This window comes from Schistocerca gregaria, chromosome 2 (genome assembly GCF_023897955.1).
Source record: "Schistocerca gregaria isolate iqSchGreg1 chromosome 2, iqSchGreg1.2, whole genome shotgun sequence".
Classification (NCBI taxonomy): Eukaryota; Metazoa; Arthropoda; class Insecta; order Orthoptera; family Acrididae; genus Schistocerca; species Schistocerca gregaria.
This window is the reverse complement of record NC_064921.1, coordinates 622,902,197-622,921,326: the sequence shown is the minus strand read 5'-3', so window position 1 is coordinate 622,921,326 and position 19,130 is coordinate 622,902,197. Positions and strand designations below refer to the sequence as shown.

At 43.0% G+C, this 19,130-nt stretch overlaps 1 protein-coding gene across 3 annotated transcripts in view; it reads right to left on the bottom strand.

The window, feature by feature from the left end:
• Positions 1-19,130, bottom strand: part of LOC126334617 (protein BUD31 homolog) — a 49,288-nt gene that overhangs the window by 10,492 nt on the left and 19,666 nt on the right. For all 3 annotated transcript variants that reach the window (XM_049997033.1, XM_049997034.1, XM_049997035.1), the window contains exons 3-4: positions 10,297-10,419; positions 10,049-10,215 (exon numbers count right to left, since the gene is read on the bottom strand). In XM_049997033.1, the coding sequence (XP_049852990.1) occupies positions 10,049-10,215; positions 10,297-10,419 (290 nt within the window). The remainder of the gene's footprint in view (positions 1-10,048; positions 10,216-10,296; positions 10,420-19,130) is intronic.

Here is a 19,130-nt window from a genome sequence, read left to right as displayed (position 1 = left end):
AACCACAATTGTTGGCCCTGACCGGACTGCTGATGCGGGAGACAGGCTGCCGGGGGTGGGAAAAGGAGATGCAATTTGGATATGCAGGAGAACTATGAACGTGTGTAACGTAACTGGCCAGCAGTTGTGCACGCCTAACTTTGAATGGGGGAACTCCAGCCTCCACCAGGACACTGGTCACCAGACTCATTCTAAAAGCTACTGTCGCTAGGTGAATGCCACAGTGGTGCACTGGGTCGAGTAAACATGACACTGAGGCCGCCGCCGCCGGGGTGCTGCCGGCATTTCTTCTTAAGCTGACGAAGATGAAGTAGTCAAGTCAATCGGGCATCGAAAACCAGTCCTAAGAATCTATATGCCTTCACTACAGTGAGTAAATTGTCAGTAAGATAAAGTTCTGGTGCCGGGGGGACCAATGCCGACAGAAGTGCACGACAAGACTTTGCAGCTGAAAACTGAAAGCTGTGGGCTTGAGCCCATGACTCCGCCTGGTGAATGGATCCCTGTAGGCGCTGCTCAGCAACACCAGTACTGGAGGAGCAGTAAGAAATGCAGAAATCAACCACATACAGAGTAGGCGAGACGCATGGTCCTACAACTGCCGTTAGACCGTCAATGGTCACTTAAAATAGAGAGAGAATCAATATGGAACCCTGCGGGACCCCATTCTCCTGGATATGGGTGGAACTACGGGAGGCAATAACTTGGACACAGAAAGAACGAAGCGACAGGAAATTTTGGATAAAAATCGGGAGTGGGCCTATGAGACCCCACTCGTATAATGTGGCAAGGATATAATGTCGCCAAGTCGTGTCATATGCTTTTCACAAACCTAAGAAAGATGGCAAGCATGTGTTGGTGTCTGCCATCCGCACAGCCTTTTCCAGACTCGAGGGACACAATATCATTAGCGGTAGAGAGACCCTGGCGGAAGCCGCCCTGACATTAAGCCAGTAGGTCACACGACTCCAGGACCCAACCCAACTATTGACGCACCATACATTCCAGCAGCTTACCAAGAATGTTTGTGAGGCTGATGGGCCAATAGCTTTCCACATCAAGCGGGTTTTTATCGGGTTTGAGCACCACAATGATGGTGCTCTCATACCATTGCGATGGAAAGACGCATTGCACCACATGCTATTGAAGACAACGACGGAACGTCACTTTTAGTCAGATGAGAGATGTTTAATAATCTGACTGTGGATGCGATCTAGACCAGCAGCTGTGTCCGGGCAATATGCCAGGTCACTGAGGATAGGCCACTCTGTAAACGTGCCGTTAAAGGATTCACTGTGGCATGTAGTGAACGAAATCACTTTTCCTTACAGCCACCATTTGAGAGTGCGACAGGTGGGGGCTAATTCTCTGATAGAGGCTTGAGCATAGTGCTCGGCAATTGTGATTTTGTCGGTAGATAACACGCTGTTTATGTTAACACCGGGAACACCTGTTTGGGTCTGGTACCCGAAAACACGTCTAATCTTTGCCCAGACTTGGAGAGGTGACATATGACACCCAATGGCAAGACATCTCTCTCCCACACTCCTGCTTCCGTCATCTGATAAGCCAGTGCACGCAGGCACGGAGCCGTTTAAAGGCTATGAGGTGCTCCAGGGAAGGGTGCCGCTGTAGAAGCTCACTGACGCTACTTAATTGCTTCAGCGACTTCCGGCAACCACCAAGGGACTGTGTTTCACCACGGGCACCCTAGTGAGCGAGGGATCGCATTTCCTGCTGCAGAAACAATTCCTGTAGTCACCTGCTCAACCATCACATTGATGTTACCATGTGTGGGAGCTTCAATGGTGACAGCAGAGGTAAAAGTTTCCCAGTCCGCCTTGGTTAAAGCCCATCTGGGCAGGTGTCTGTGGGCCTGGAGGATGACATCATCATGAGTCTGGGAAGCATGGAACATTCAATGAGGCAGTTTACGCCTCAGGGTCACCTGTTGCCACCGCTTTATTTCCTGAGCAGTCTGTATCCACGGTGTCTGAGGGTCCGATGGGATTTAGGTCCTCGGCTGACACTAGAATCTCCACCTCATCCCCAGAAGCAAAGCTTGTAGGTAGTGGTGGTGTAGGTGCCACCGGAAGTTCCTTTGTCTTGGGGACCATCTGTTTGGATTTCTCTCGCTGCTCCTTGGGTTCCTCTGGCTGGGAGAGCTTGACTGATACAGTCTCCGAGACTGAGGATGATCATGAAGCCCTATGACCAGCTACTTTTCAGAAATTCAGCCACTGTGGGAGTCATATTTCCCACTAGCAGAAAATCTGGGAAGGAAATGACACAAGGGGCCCCTTCCTAGTCAGAGGTGCCGAAGAATACTTACGCTTCGGCAGCTGAGGAGTGGGGACTGGTGCCCCCGATGGTTGGGAAGGAGAAAGGGGGGGGGGGGGGCAGCATGCTCCTGAGGTAGGTCATGTGGGAGCAACAGGGAGGGAAGTGCCCCCCACCATCAAGGGGGCAGGTGTAGTTTTCCGGCTCTGAGAGCCGACCGGAATTTGCGGAACGGATGGGGCTACAAGATATAGACGCTCAAATTTCCTCTTGGCCTAAGTGTAGGTCAGTCGATCCAGGGTCTGGTATTCCACGATTTTCCTTTCACGCTGTAAAATCCTGCAGTCTGGCGAGCAAGGGGAATAATGCTCTTCGCAATTGACACAGATGGGAAGCGAGGCACATAGATTATTGCGATGTGATGGACATCCACAATCTCGACATGTGACCTTGGCAGTACAGCGGGAAGTCTTATGGCTGAACTTCCAGCACTTAAAGCACCACATAGGGGGAGGGCTATATGGCTTTACATCACAGTGGTGGACCATCATCTTTACCTTCTCGGGCAATGTGTTGCCCTCGAAGGTCAACATGTAGCCACTGGTGGCAACCTGACTATCCCTCGGACCTATAGGACACGTCGAACAAAATGAACGCCTTGGCACTAAGCTTGCGCGCAGCTCGTCGTCAGACTGCAGAAGAAGATCCTTACGGAATGTAATACCCTTGACCATATTTAAGCTCTCATGAGGCGTGATGGTAACGGAAACATCACCCAGTTTGTCACAAGCGAGTAATGCCTGTGACTGGGCAGAGGATGCTGTTTTTATCAAGACTGACCCTGACCGCATTTTGGACAAACCCTCCACCTCCCAAACATGCCTTCTAAATGGTCTACAAAAAGCTGTGGTTTCATCGAAACAAAGGAGCCCCCATCAGTTCTGTACATACGAGGTACTGCATTGAATAAGGTTTGCAGCCAACCTTAGCCGTGCATTCCCCCCATGGTGTGGCCAGAGAGGGGAATGATTTAGGGTTGTACTTCCTTGCATTTTACTGATATTTGGAACACGTAGGGACTGCTGGCGTTTTGATCACCTGCAAGAGGTGACACGGTACACTTCATCGCGCGTCATCCGGCTTGTTGCCACCCACTCTGACCAGGGACCCTCCGCATTGGTGCCACTGAGCACCAACAAGGGCCACCTGGCAGGATGGCCATCGCCGGGAGTCTTGAGGCCCCAAGGAGATGGGCATCTACTCCATGGCATACATGGGGAGTTAATAGTGCAGGCATCAGCAGAGCAATCGCTGTGTTGTTAGGGGGCTACAACCAACAGGGTACATAGCAGCCCCACCTTAACAGACTTGCTACCATGCTGGATATGTGGTGCCAAGAAGTCCATGTTCATCGTCAGCGCAGAAAGGGACACTGCATAAGGCATGGTGGAAAACACATCCAGGAAGGTGTTCACACCTAAGAGATGGAGAATGAGTGTGACAGCCATGCGATGATGAGATAGTGGGCTAAAGATCTCAATGCATGATTGACACAATGCACTATGGAAGGCGCCCTTCCCCAATTGGCTCGCTATTGGGAAAAATTTAGAAAGATGGAGGTCAAACTCGACCGAGGCCATCACATAAAGGCTGAAACGTGTGGGACTCCTTTTAGTTGCCTCTTATGACAGGCAGGAATACCTCAGGCCTATTCTAACCCCCGGACCCGCAGGGGGAAGACACCTGTGGTGTGTAGTTGTACAGAACCCCGTCTATAGGTGTGGTCCACAGATACCAACATCGTTGCACAACTTATGCAGTATGTACAATTTGTGTGGCAATTTTCTAAAAAGCCCATCCCACCACTTTAAACACCCAATTCAACCCCTTTCAAACTCACTGAGTCAGCTATAGGAAGCACGAGAGTGCATTTGCAGCATGGTTGCCTGCTTGCTTCTCACTGTGAGCATTCCCTATTAACGGTGTACACGACCCGGGACAACCATGAGATCCAGGAAAAACCCGAGAATGTTTTTAGAATTATGGGAGCTTTTTCATTGTTTTAGTTTTCAGGTAATTTTTGTAATTCTTACTGGTAAGAAACGATACTCTAACAAAGGATATTACTGTATCCCGCTACTGCAGAATAATACTTCAACAACAAAACAAATGAGAGAAAAAAAACGAAAACAACAAACTGCAAAGGAAATGTGCCACAAACGATGATACACAGTGCTCATGCAAGCGTCTGTCAACAGCAAAATGTGTCAAAGGCTTTAGCAACACTACGCATTGTTCATAACAAATTGCCTCCGACAGGCGTGAAGTTACAACTGTTTACATTAGATTCGTTTTAGCACTTACGAGCGGGCTCATGCGGATGCACAGTTGAGTCGTGTTTGAGCAGTAGATTCTGCTGCTTCTGGGTACAGGAATGTGGCTGTTGGCTGTGCAAGCAGTCTCAGCAAGCAGCTAGCTGCTACCGGGGAAAGGGGGCACCAAATTCATATTCTTGAGGAAAAAACTTTTTTCACAAAGCACCTAGCATCCAGCACAAGTTGATCTATAGATTATTCGTATGATTTTGAAATGCATCTCTGTTGGTTTCTGAACATTTTTGATCACATTTTAAGTTGATTTTTGAATGCGTGCATAGTGTACGTAAAGTCTCTGCCATAAGAATCCTCGTTGCATCTAGAAATAAATTTTCCGCAGACAAAAGGGGACACGACTATATGAGCTGAGCGGACAAAAACTGAACAAACAAATGCCAAATGCTGTCTGATTATGTCGATTGGGTTTGCGAATGATCAGCGTTGTTATAATAACTAGCGAAATCCATAGATGCAGACTACCAGAATGGAAATAAACAACTAACAGGAATAACACGTGAGAAAGATTACGTATTACCTTCTCAGTGTATCCGAGAAAATGAGATTTTGACAGAACATTTTTGGTGAGATTGCTACACTAGTAAGGACTGATTGTACAGTCCCGTGCCAGCAGCCGCTTAACTTCTATTCTGGAAGTAATTGGTGGTGGTGGTTAGTGTTTAACGTCCTGTCGACAACTAGGTCATTAGACATGGAGTGCAAGCTCGGATTAGGAAAAGATTGGGAAGGAAATCGGCCGTGCCCTTTCAAAGGAACCATCCCGGCATTTGCCTGAAACAATTTAGGGAAATCACGGAAAACCTAAATCAGGATGGGCGGAGACGGGATTGAACTGTTGTCCTCCCGAATGGAAGTAATTGGTGATGACGAGATCATTTGTTAGAATGAGGAAGGAAAAGAAACGAAAACATCGCACATTATGGAAGAATAAGACTCTTCCAAATTAACATAAAAATTTATTAATATTACTTTTCCATCTCATGCTTTAGAAACTGGTGTATATGAATGAAATGTGAAACTACTTCCTAACAAAGCTGTTTGCATGTAGTAGGCCTAATAGGCATTTGATATTGGTACTTCGTGATTTATATTCTGCCATGTTATAAAAATGTTTTGGCACAAATGGTCAGTCTCGTGTTACAAAATTGCTGCAATATTAGAAAGGCCTATTTTGTTTTATCTAGCAGACAATAACAATATAGACGTAATCAGATCGAGAAACCACACCAGTCTTGGGTATTATTTGTATTAACAGCTTTTTCAGTACTACATAACGACATTTCAAATTTTCATGTAGCAAAAGGTTTGACAAACTTTGATGAGGTAATAGATTCTTTCGCAGAAAGGGAAGCATTCCATGTAAAGCTGTAGCAACATAAGAGAAAAATTCTAGGAGCCAAGGATTGAAGAAATCTGTACTTTCTTGCTCGTCTTGTCTATTTGTTTTATGTATCCTATATTTAATTTTATGTCATACAAGACAGCGAGTTAGCTAGTAGGCAATAACGAGTGCAAATTTTCTGAAGAGTTCTTGTTCTCTCGATTACAAATAATCCCATCCGCTATTAATCGCAAGATTTTTGAGGGGTAGGCTGTGAAACCAAATGAGGGATCAGGAGAGGCACCATAGGACATGTCAATTTCCACTGTCCTGAATGTAGTTTGATGGCGTCCATTACAAAATATTCATGTTTCAATTCCACAGAGTGAAATACAGTGACGTGCGATAGAAAAATGCTGTATGAAGAGACATGGCACTGCACTTTGGCACACTTAAGACCATATAACACACACATTTCCTCGAACACACGTTTTATGTTTCAGAAATATGTGCTCTTCAAGATGAACGTATTTCTTTTTTTTTATTGACCTGTTTTGCAAATATGGTGGATACAGACGGGGCTGAGGTGCAGAGCAGTCCGAGTTATAGTGGGTAGTCTCCAAGTGACCCGTGTTTACATTTACTTATTTTGCCATTTCCTCTTCGTTTACTCTCATGTCAAATGAAAACAAATGGATATCTGTGGCCAGAAGTTACCAAATGAATTAAAATACATTCACATAACTACGGAAGGCTAAAATATGTTATCAGTTTCAGCTATTATTTTATTTCCACCTTTCTGACAGTCAAGTATTAATCGCCTTGCAGAACAATGAAGCTATTTTTATCTGTTTGCTAAAGAAATTTGACTTTAATTAACCTTTTCTGCAGAGGCAGTCAATTTATTTGAAACAAAATGTTTAATTCCACAGTACTGGTTAGTTTCAACTGTTCACTGCACTTCAAGTGCATGTTTTTCATCTTCTAGCACGTTGGCGTTATGCCATAATAAAAAACCAAACACGATATAATACAGTACTGGTGCTCCAAGAAAATTTACATCCCAAAAACTATACTGAAAAGCTTCATTTGGAATCTGGACATACAAACGTGCACTTGAAATGCGCACATTTTAGTATGTTTCACAAAATTCCGATGCTTTTGGAGTATCCTCTGATATATGATCTTTTAATGTTTTACACGTATGTACGTACACGCTTCTTACGTCATGGTAGCTGTGCAAGCGAGGTACCGTCTGTTATCTGCGCTCTCTGGCAACTGCTTAAACGAACCTATTTCTAACAGGTCGTGGGAAAATATTGCAAATGGTGGTTTGAAAAGCATTACTTTCAAAGTAAATATCCTTTTACGTAAGTTGAACTATGTGCGAGAATGTACTATGAATTTCTTAACTCACAGAGCGTTTGACTCTCATTTAAAAATCAACTCCTTGATGATGAGCCATTTAGAAAAATTTCGAACCCTTCAGATCAGACATTTATGCCAATATCAAAAATTTTACTTTCACATTTGTGTGATGTACCTTACTGTGTAACACGCGCAAAGAAAAAACAACACTATACATGAAAGATCAGCTTCTCTTGCATATTATTAACCTTAGAGACCAATATTATATGTGAAAGCTTTGCTTTTCTTGTAGCAACACTACACGTGTTAATTTAAACTATTAACATTCCCTGTTAGTGTGTTCGTGCTACTTAACAGTGATGTTGCTGTTGGTTGACTACATCACGTGTCCTATGCTCTGAATATCCACTGTCATTGGCTGGCGAGATCATGTGACATGAGCTATGACTGGCTTACAAAAGAGCATCGCAATCTCGATTTCAGTGACTGAAAGTAACATGCGGTGTTTGTTGGAATTCCAATATATACTTTTGTAATAAGAAAAAAATGCAGTGTATGTGTTGCTGCACACCACAGGTATTTCCAAAACTGTCTTTATCCCTGAGTTTCGTTTTCTAAAGTGCAGGGAAAGTCTATGCTTGTGTATCAAACCATAACCACTCAAAGGATTGATAATTTTTGCAGTTCCGATGGAACTGGGAATTTTTTTTCTTTGTCCGCATATACACCCTATATTAAATGCTAGACACTGATGTTGCTCAGGTAACTATGCCACTGTGCTATCTGTTGGTGCACGATGCTGAAACCATTATCAGAACAGGTACTATTCCACAGGTGGGATGTCTGTAATTGGATCAAAATCAACGTCATTTTTTCCAGGTGTACTATTTACCCCCCCCCCCCCCCCCCCCCCCCATGCAGCACAGAAGATGGATGGGATGTTCATCTGTTGACTATGTGGAAACATGTAGCACACACTGCACTTTCACTGTCATTTACATTGGATAGGCAGTCGGACAGCCTTGCCATAACACACATTCAGAGTGTCTACCGTCGTCGTCGTCTTGAGTCTGTTGTGTTCAATGCCCTGTCTGTCTTCCAATGGAAATCACAGATAATTATAAAACCAAAGAGTGTATATCACAGCCTTCTAGATGTATCCTGTGCATGTTTGCTCTGAATTAATCCACAAAATCATTGCCCACCGACTTAGAAAAGTGAGCGTGGCAGGAAGACCACGTCACACATTTAATTACTTTTGAGGCACTTCAGGTGAAATTTCATCACTGAAACTATGGGAAATTACTGTCCAGGAGTTCTACTAATAAGTAAAAATTAAATTTAAAATTTACATTTTTGGTCAGTTTCATGAATGTCTTCCCCTTCAGTACCAGAAATTTGAAATTTTCCGCACCTGCATTGTCTTATGTTTACATTCAATTTTTTTTTTAATTGTATTATTTGCTTCAGGTACTCCTTGAATAGTGGGTGGCAGATGGAGTTCATTAACAGACATACCTACACAGAACAAGTGTTGCATGTACAGAGTGCGAAGGAGGTTTTCCCAATACTGTATTCTATGAAAAACCGTGAGAGACTACAAGGAATATGTAAAATAGAAATTTATGCAAAAATTTTCTATTTTCTGTTTCGTTATGGACTTATACACTGCTCAAGTTAGATGGTGTGCGCGCGCGCGTGTGCGCGCGCATCTAAGACAATAAAAAATAATTTACTACAGTTTAAAGAAGAATGAGCTGCTAGAATTAGTGCCACCTTTCATTTGCTTATTAATAACCATACTATTTTAGTGATGCTCTTGTTATATTTGTGGGTATGTGGCACAACATTTGACTGAACTAATAAAGACGTGTTACTGAATTCCAGCGTAAGTATGGAAGATACTTAACATCCTGAAAGCTTTGTCTTACACTGCACTGAGTGGGGAGCTGACCGTAGGACACACATCTGTACACACTGTTAATTAGAAACAAAGCAGTATATGGTACATCTATGATTGTGCCCTCGTGTCATGACCAAATGTTCGGACTGTATCCAATCAGCAGCTATGCATATTTGTGGAGACTGTATTATAATAACTTCCAAGGACCTTAATACATGCAAATTTGGCAATTCTTCACTCATGAGACGACAGCTCTATCTCGCCACAACATGTTGCGGATCAGATCCTCTACCAATTATCCATTACAATGGAAATGGTTAAATTACAAAATCTGTTGTGGATTATGTTTCAGTGGTCAAATAAATCAAAATCTAAAGAACGATGATCATACAGTATGGCTAAATCCAGGAACACTCGACATTGCACCCTTATAATTAGTTTTGCAGAAGATATGAGGTCTCAATCAGCAATTGCTAGCTTCAGAAATTTACTCAGCAGGAAATTCATTTTTTGATGACCAATTGGGATGGGGGACTAGCCTCCTCAGTACTGACGCTTCTGTTGGTGACAACTGTGGAGTTTACTTATATTTCATTAACTACACACCTGTGTATAATTTGGTTGTTTAATATAGCGTTTTTATATTTTGTAATGAAGTGAAATAAATCTCATTTGTATCATTACACGACATTATTATATCCAGTGAAATGAGCTTTGTCTGAAACCAATAAAAAATAAAACTCAAAATAAAGTATTTCCTTTGAAGCATTAAAAACTGCTTACCTCTTCAAGTTTGCCCTTTGGTACCCTGCATATACAGTTTGTTGCAAAGTTAGTATCTCTTGTCTGTATACACCGCAAGCAGCACAGATTTTCATATCCCTGTTTCTTCCATTTTGCTATCAGATTTTTATCTGCAATGTTTTCATTGAGGCAGTACTCATACAGCTCTGGAAAAACAATCCAATATAACTGAACAATCTCACACACCTCTGATAATTAGTTTTGTTAATGAAATACTGTCTACCTACCTCTGCTGATAGCTTTCCTGCGATAAAACAGGTCGTATATATATCTCGATTTCTGATGATGAATTTTAAATATGGGCCACAGAGCTTCCACTTTTCGCTTTCCTTCATGAGGTTCCGTTTCAGCTTTAACAATAAAAATTAGAACACATATTTCAAAAGTTTATGACTGCTTGTACTGGAGGAATGTATGACTAGTTCAAATCATCTTAAATAGCAGATAAAAACTTAATGTAGATCTGCTGAATTTGCGTGTGTCCTCTGCTTATAATAAAGTAATGTTGAGAACATACAAATTTACAGTACAGCTTCTCTTATTATTCTAAAAATAACAGATACCATTGTTAAATACGGGTTAATACATTGCATATATAAAAGATATGTAGACACACTGTGACGTTCGCCAGTTTTATTTCTTTGTCGATTGTCCTCTGTGTCGATACCCTGCATTGTGATACCGGCTGAAAAATAGGGACTGTAGTTAAACAATGACTGCTTTAAATGATGTAGCCAACAGGAGCACAGTTGCATTTCACAGTTCTTTACTTCCACTGTTCACAATCCCCCAATATTACTCAGTTATATGGCCAAGCCTCATTAACAGGTTGCAAGCAAACATCCACATACTGCTACAATACTTTACTGTAGAAAATCCATGAGCAGTAAAAGCCTAACCACACAGTTCACGAAGAGTAAAAAGGTATGTATGGAACAGACACTGTCATTGTTTTAACACACGGTCTAACTGAGTAACACTTACTTCACAGTTAAGTTGATGCACTGTTGTTGATCTAACCACTACAGGTTCTTGTCTGAAATTCGGCCGTGGACTGACTGACTTGGGACCAAAAATCAGGCCCTTATATATCAGCACCAAAACTACACACTATTTGATATTTAATTTACAGAAATTACAATTAAAACTTAACTCATTAAATTAACTGAATACATCGAAAAATTCCATCTTTATTACAGCTTCTTCTACTGCAAGAGTTAGGCTGAATAATTTGTATAAATGATGAAATTAAAAGATAAAGTTACGCAAACAATACTATGGACAAATTACTTTGGAATTAATTAAGAACTGGCTTTGCTAACATGTTTTCGAATAGAGCTAAATAAATATTTTAAGCATCCTATTAGTTGTTGTTCTGAATGTTTATAATTAGTACAGAGGTTATAAACAAATATAAGTCAACAATAGCATTTTAGTTATGAAACAATTACGCCATAACAAAAGTATTAACTAGGAATAATCGAAATAAATTAGATCTGACGCATTATTATTATTATTATTATTATTATTATTATTATTATTATTATTATTATTATTATTATTATTATTATTATTATTATTATTGTAAAAAAATTGAGGACCAACCTTTCCCTTTTATGGGCATGCAGATTACTTTTCATGTATGTTAATGGTAATTAGTCAGAAATGAAAAATGAATTTTAAGGAGGCAGATGGCAAAACAAGAGGGGAAGTAAAAATATCCCAGCTTGCTTCATCACAACACACAGTACTACTGTTCATCATAAAAAACCATTTAATAAACTGGCAACAGAAAATGGCTCCCAACTATCAAGTAATTCGATGCTAGTTTGCAACAGCTTATTCCCAATAGCTACATATATTACCCTCTCACAGCTGTATTTTTTTTTTTTTTTACTTGTGGAATATATTTTAGAGGATCTGACAAACAGAAAATGGTATCAATACTACTAATTATGGCACTATTAGCAAGCGGTAATCTTAACAGCAAGTGTGGTTCAATCTGACCAATAGTAAAGTGGGTTTACTAATAGAGATAGAGGGGCTGGCCAGTACTTATCTCAGCTCAGTACAGCCAATAGACACACAGAACAGAATTGAATAGAAAAATTTTTATCCTAGCTTTTGGAACTTTGTTCCTTTGTCAGGGAGGACGGAAGGGGGGGGGGGGGGGGGGGCGGAAGGAACAAAGTTCCGAAAGCTAGGGTAAAAAAAATACTGTTTTGTGTATCTATCGGCTGTATTGACTGAGGTAAGTACTGGCCTGCCCCTCTATCTCTCTGTTAGTATTTGTTTCACATCTTTATATGAGATTTTCCATTAATCATTTAGTTAAGTGTGGTTTATAGACCTGGTAAAAGGAAAGCAATAATCAAATGATATTGTAATAATAGAAATACATAGCTAAAATTATATTTTTACTCAGAAAATTATGTTGCAAACCATTTTTCTGTTTATCAGAAAAATTATTTTTATCACATTCTTAAAGCCAACCACTTCTTCACTTGAAGAAAGTTTCTTTCCATTATGTTAAATTTGTAAGTTACAGGACAACAAAAAATCATGTTGGATTGAATTAGGAGAATACATCGGAATATTGTCAAATCTACATCCCAGATGATGCCGTTTCACACTTATTAGTACCACTGTGCTGACTTGAGTGTTGCCCTGATGAAAAAGAATTTTCTTGCTGTAAATTTCATTTTCCAATAAACCCATCTAGAAACATGCCAATTATGGTTTCCTCCTCTTCCCAGAATACTTTGTCAGGATTATACCACAGCAGTCTAGAACGGAAGACAAACTGATCCATGTAAAACACGAGCTGTCTTTTTGGTGCAGATAGCAGCTACTGGCCTCTTGTGCAGGAACGATCATCATCTGGCTGCCTCTGTGCATGTTCTAATCCTGTCCTTACAATCCCTTTGTGAGTGATACATAGGCAGTTACAGTATATTCCTAGAATAGTCATTTAAAGCCAGTTCTTGAAACTGTCGGTAGCCTTTCTTGTGACAGTGCCCGTCTACCTTCAAGAGCGTCAGTTCAGTTTCTTCAGCATCTCTGACACTTTCCCATGGATCACATAAATCTGTGACCATTCGTGCTGCTCTTCTCTGTATACATTCAATATCCCCTGCTATTCCTATTTGGTACAGGTCCTACACACTTGAGAAATATTCTAGAACGGGTCATACGAGTGATTTGTAGGCAATCATTTTTGTAGACAGATTGGATTATTGGTAAAATACTGGGGTAGTGCGAAGTCTAACACCCACGTTACCCACAACTGAGCCCATGTGACCATTCCATTTCATATCCCTATGAAGTGTTACACCCAAATTTTTCCTTGGGTTGGTCAATACCAACTGTGACTCACTGATATGATCAAATGATACTGCACTTTTTTTAAAAAATTTGAGAAGTGTGCAAGTTTACATTTCTGAACATTTAAGGCAAGTTGCCAATCTTTGCACCACTTTGAAACCTTATCAAGAGATGACTCCATATTTATGCAGCTCCTTTCTGACAGTTCTTCATTCCACCATCTACAAAAAACCTGAGGTTACCATTAAAATACAACATCAAAGGCAAGGGTCCCAAAACACTTTCCTGGGGCACACCCAAAATTACTTCTACATCTGATTACGAGTCTGCATCCAAAACAAAATGAGGATTTTTGGGTAGGGAGGCAGCAGCAATCAGGTCACAAATTTCCACTTGATACCACACATGATCATGCTTTTAACAAGAAGTGTAGGTGCAGTGATAAGTCCAATTACTTTTTGAAAATCAGAATTACAATGTCTACCAGACTGCCTTGATTTAAAGCTTTGACCATGTGAAACCCAACTCTCACTTTTCTCATACAACATACTGAATGTTATCGGAATCCACGCTTGCTGGCATTGAGGTCATTCTGCTCGAGGTACTTCACTATGTTTGAACGCTGAATATGTTCAAAGATTCTGCAACATATTGTTAACGATACTGGACGGCAGTTTTATGAATCACTTTTACTACCCATCTCATAAATGTGTGTGACTTGAGCTTTCTCCTGGGAATGGATTTTTGTTCAAGGGATCTACAATAGATTAGAAGAGGGGGTTAACTTAGCTGCAAATTCAGTACAGTATCTGAAGGGATTCCATCAAGCCGTAGAGCTTTGCTCAATTTTAACATTTTCAGCTGTTTCTGAAATCCACTGACACTAATATTTATTTCATTCATCTGTTCAGTGGTATGTGGATTAAATTGTGGCTATTCTCTTGGGTTTTCCCATGTAATGGAAAATTTGAAAATGGAGTTAAGTATTTCAGCTTTTGCTGAGTTACCGCAACATTTCAGTTCTTGTCTCATTCGTCATGGGCTGGACACAGGCGTTGGTGACACTAACAGCCTTTACATACGACCACAATTTCTTTGGGTTTTCTGAAGGACGATTTGACAATTTTTGCCACAGTAGTCATTGAAGACTTCAGGCATTGCTCTCTTGACAGCCCAACATGTTTCATTTTGCAACTCTCAATCTATAGCCCTATGCTTTGTTTTACACCTATTATGCAACAGACTTCTTTTACTTTTTTACAGTGACTGTATACTACACAGGTTTCCTCCCATCATGAACTGTTCTATTGGGTACATGTCAGTGGGAAACATTCCATGTGGGAAAAATGTATCTAAAAACAAAGATGATGTAACTTACCAAACGAATAGAGACACTATCGACATACCAACGCTTTCATTTCGTAAGTTACACCATCTTTGTTTTATATATAAACAAACTTGAGCCTTTTTTGTGTGGTTTTACGGCGCACAACTACAATGGTCATAGACGCCCTGACTAATTTAGGAATGTACCGCGAGGCACAAGGTTAAAACAGCAACTAAAAGGGACAACACTATAAAAGACGTATTAACAGACATAGGATTAAAAAACTACAGCATAATCAAACGTCCTTAGACAGGTGTGTCAAGCTGATAAAACGAAGAACGCGAGCAGCAGCTCCTGGGTCATCCGCTAAAATGGCATCCAGAGTACATGGCAGGCCAAGATCAAGACGGAGCGTAGTAAAATCCGGACAGGACATTAAAATGTGGCGGACCGTCAGCAATTGCCCACATGGACAGAACGGCGCCGGCGATGCCGTCAGCAGATGGCAATGGCTGAACTGGCAGTGTCCAATTCGTAGTCGGGCCAAAACGACCTCCTCCCGCCGAGAAGGACGTGAGGAGGACGTCCAAGCTACAAGAAAAGGTTTCAAGGCCCGAAGCTTGTTGTCCCTAAGTGCAGCCCAATCGGCATACCACAGCGATAAAATGCGCCGACAAATGATCGTGCTACAATCTGATGAAGGGACACAACAAGAAGCCATCCGAGGCTGGAGGACCGCAGCCTTGGCCGCGGCATCTGCAGCTTCGTTCCCAGAGATACCGACATGGCCAGGAACCCACATAAAGCTAACTGGAGACCCGTCGTCCACCAGCTGCTGAAGAGAGCGTTGGATCCGGTGCACGAAAGGGTGAACTGGATACGGATCACTGAGGCTCTGGATGGCGCTCAGAGAATCGGAGCAGATGACATAAGCAGAATGTCAGTGGTGGCAGACGTAAAGAACAGCCTGATAGAGGGCAAAGAGCTGAGCTGTGAAGATCGAACAATGGCCATGTAGCCGGTATTCGAAACTTTGTGCACCGACAATAAATGAACACCCGACCCCGTCATTGGTCTTAGAGCCATCTGTATAAATGAAGGACATATTAATGAACTTCGAACGAAGTTCGACAAAACGGGAGTGGTAAACTGAACCGGGGGTAACCTCCTTTGGGAGCGAGCGGTGGTCAAGGTGAACGCGAACCTGAGCCTGGGGCCAAGTTGGCGTGTGGCTCTCGCCCACTCTAAAGGTTGCAGGGAGCGAAAAATCAAGGTGTTGAAGGAGACGACGAAAGCGAACTCCAAGGGGTAGCAGGGCAGAGACATACAACCCATATTGACGGTCAAGAGAGTCGTCAAAAAAGGAACGATACAATGGGTGGTCGGGCATTGACAGAAGCAGACAGGCGTAACGACAAAGCAGCATATCGCGCCGGTAGGTGAGTGACAATTCACCGGCTTCAGCATGAAGACTCTCGACGGGACTAGTATAAAACACTCCGATCGCAAGCCGTAAACCCCGATGTTGTATGGAGTTGAGACGGCGTAAGATGGACGGCCGTGCAGAGGAGTATACAAAGCACCCATAATCCAGCTTGGAGCGGACGATCGACCGATATAGACGAAGTAGGACAGTTCGATCCGCTCCCCACGACGTGCCACTGAGAACACGGAGGACATTTAGAGAACAGGTACAACGGGCAGCCAAATATGACATGTGGAGACCAACTAAGTTTCCTGTCAAATGTAAGACCTAAAAATTTTGTTGTCTCCACGAATGGGAGAGCAACGGGGCCGAGTCGTAAGGACGGTGGGAGAAACTCTTTGTAGCGCCAGAAGTTAATACAGACCGTTTCCTCGGCAGAAAAACGGAAGCCATTGGCGACACTCCAGGAGTAAAGACGGTCAAGAGAACGCTGAAGAGAGCGCTCCAGGAAACATGTACGCTGTGCGCTGCAATAGATGGTAAAATCATCCACGAAAAGAGAGCCTGATACATCATCTGGGAGGCAATCCATTATTGGATTGATCGCTATGGCGAAGAGAGCGACGCTCAAAACGGAGCCCTGTGGCACCCCATATTCCTGGCGAATAGTGTCTGACAGGACAGAACCCACACGTACCCTGAACTGTCGATCCATTAAAAAGGAACGAATAAAAAGAGGGAGGCGACCACGAAAGCCCCATGTATGCATGGTGCGGAGAATGCCCGCCCTCCAACAGGTGTCATAAGCCTTCTCCAAATCAAAGAACACAGCCGCGGTCGGGCGCTTCCGCAAGAAGTTATTCATAATGAAGGTCGACAGGGTAACCAGATGGTCAACAGCTTAGCGGCGCCTACGAAATCCACATTGTACATTGGTAAGTAGGCGTCGAGATTCGAGCAGCCAAACCAATCGAGAGTTAACCATTCGCTCCATCACCTTACAGACACAGCTGGTAAGCGAGATGGGTCGATAACTGGAAGGCAAGTGCTTCTCCTTCCCCGATTTAGGAATTGGTACAACAGTAGACTCGCGCCAGCATGCAGGAACATGTCCCTCAATCCAGATGCGATTGTAAGTACGAAGAAGGAAACCTTTACCCGCTGGAGAAAGGTTCTTCAGCATCTGAATATTAGTAGAATCAGGTCCCGGAGCGGAGGACCGTGACCGGGCAAGTGCATTTTCGAGTTCCCGCATGGTGAATCGGGCATTGTAGTTTTCACAACTCGAGGAGTGGAAATTAGGTGGCCGAGCCTCCTCTGGCTGCTTTCGGGGGAGGAAGGCAGGGGGGCAATAAGTGGAGCTCGAAACCTCTGCGAAAAAGCGGCCGAAGGCATTGGAGACATCCTAAGGGGCCACAAGGACGTCATTCGCGACCGTCAAGCCAGAAACTGGTGAGTGGACCTTAGTGCCAGATATCCGGCGCAGGCTACCCCATACAACAGAAGAAAGAGTGAAACTGTTGAAAGTGCTTGTGAAAGCAGCTCAGCTGGCTTTCTTGCTTTCTTTAAAAATACGACGACACTGCGCACGTAATCGTTTGTAAGTGACACAATTCGCTACTGTAGGGTGGCGTTTAAAGGTGCGTAAAGCACGTCGACGAGCACGTAAGGCGTCTCTACATGCTGCGGTCCACCAGGGGACCGGTACACAGTGTGGAGAAGAAGTAGTGTGAGGGATGGAATATTCAGCAGCAGTGAGAATGACTTCCGTGAGGTGTGCGGCCTGACTATTGCAGCTTGTGAAGGTTTGATCCTGAAAGGTCGCCCTGGAAGTGAAGAGCCCCCAGTCTGCTTTGGAGATGTTCCAACTAGTTGAGCACGGAGAGGGGGTATAATGCAGGAGATGGATAACTTGAGCCTCCACCCTTCTGCAGGTGGTCGCTCATGTCGGCACCAATGATGTGTGTCGCTATGTATCGGAGGAAATCCTCTCTGGCTTCCGGCGGCTATCTGGTTTGGTGAAGACTACCAGTCTCGCTAGCGGGATGAAAGCAGAGCTCACCATCTGCAGCATCGTTGACAGGACTGACTGAGGACCTTTGGTACAGAGCCGAGTGGAGAGTCTGAATCAGGGGCTGAGACGGTTCTGCGACCGTGTGGGTTGCAGATTCCTCGACTTGCGCCATAGGGTGGTGGGGTTTCGGGTTCCACTGGATAGGTCAGGAGTCAACTACACACAACAAGCGGCTACACAGGTAGCAGGGGCTGTATGGCGTGGACTGGGCAGTTTTTTAGGTTAGATGGCCTCGGGCAAGTACAGAAAGGGCAACAGCCTCAAAGGGTGTGGGGCAAAGTCAGGACATGCGGGGACCAAGCAGCAATCGGTATTGTAATTGTGAACTGTCGAAGTAGCATTGGTAAAGTACCGGAACTTCAAGCGCTGATAGAAAGCACTGAAGCTGAAATTGTTAGAGGTACAGAAAGCTGGCTGAAGCCAGAGATAAATTTGGCCGAAATTTTTACAAAGGCACAGACGGTGTTTAGAAAGGATAGATTGCATGCAACCGGTGGTGGCGTGTTTGTCGCTGTTAGTTGTAGATTATCCTGTACTGAAGTAGAACAGGATAGTTCCTGTGAAATATTATGGGTGGAGGTTAAACTCAACAACCGAGTTAGGTTAATAATTGGCTCCTTTTACCGACCTGACTCAGCAGCAGCAGTGGCAGAACAGCTGCGAGAAAATTTGGAATACATTTCACATAAATTTTCTCAGCATATTATAGTCTTAGGTGGAGATTTCGATTTACCAGATATAGACTGGGACACTCAGATGTTTAGGACGGGTGGTAGGGACAGAGCATCGAGTGACATTATACAGAGTGCACTATCTGAAAATTACCTCGATCAATTAAACAGAGAACCGACTCATGGAGATAACATCTTGGACCTACTGATAAACAGACCCGAACTTTTCGACTCTGTAA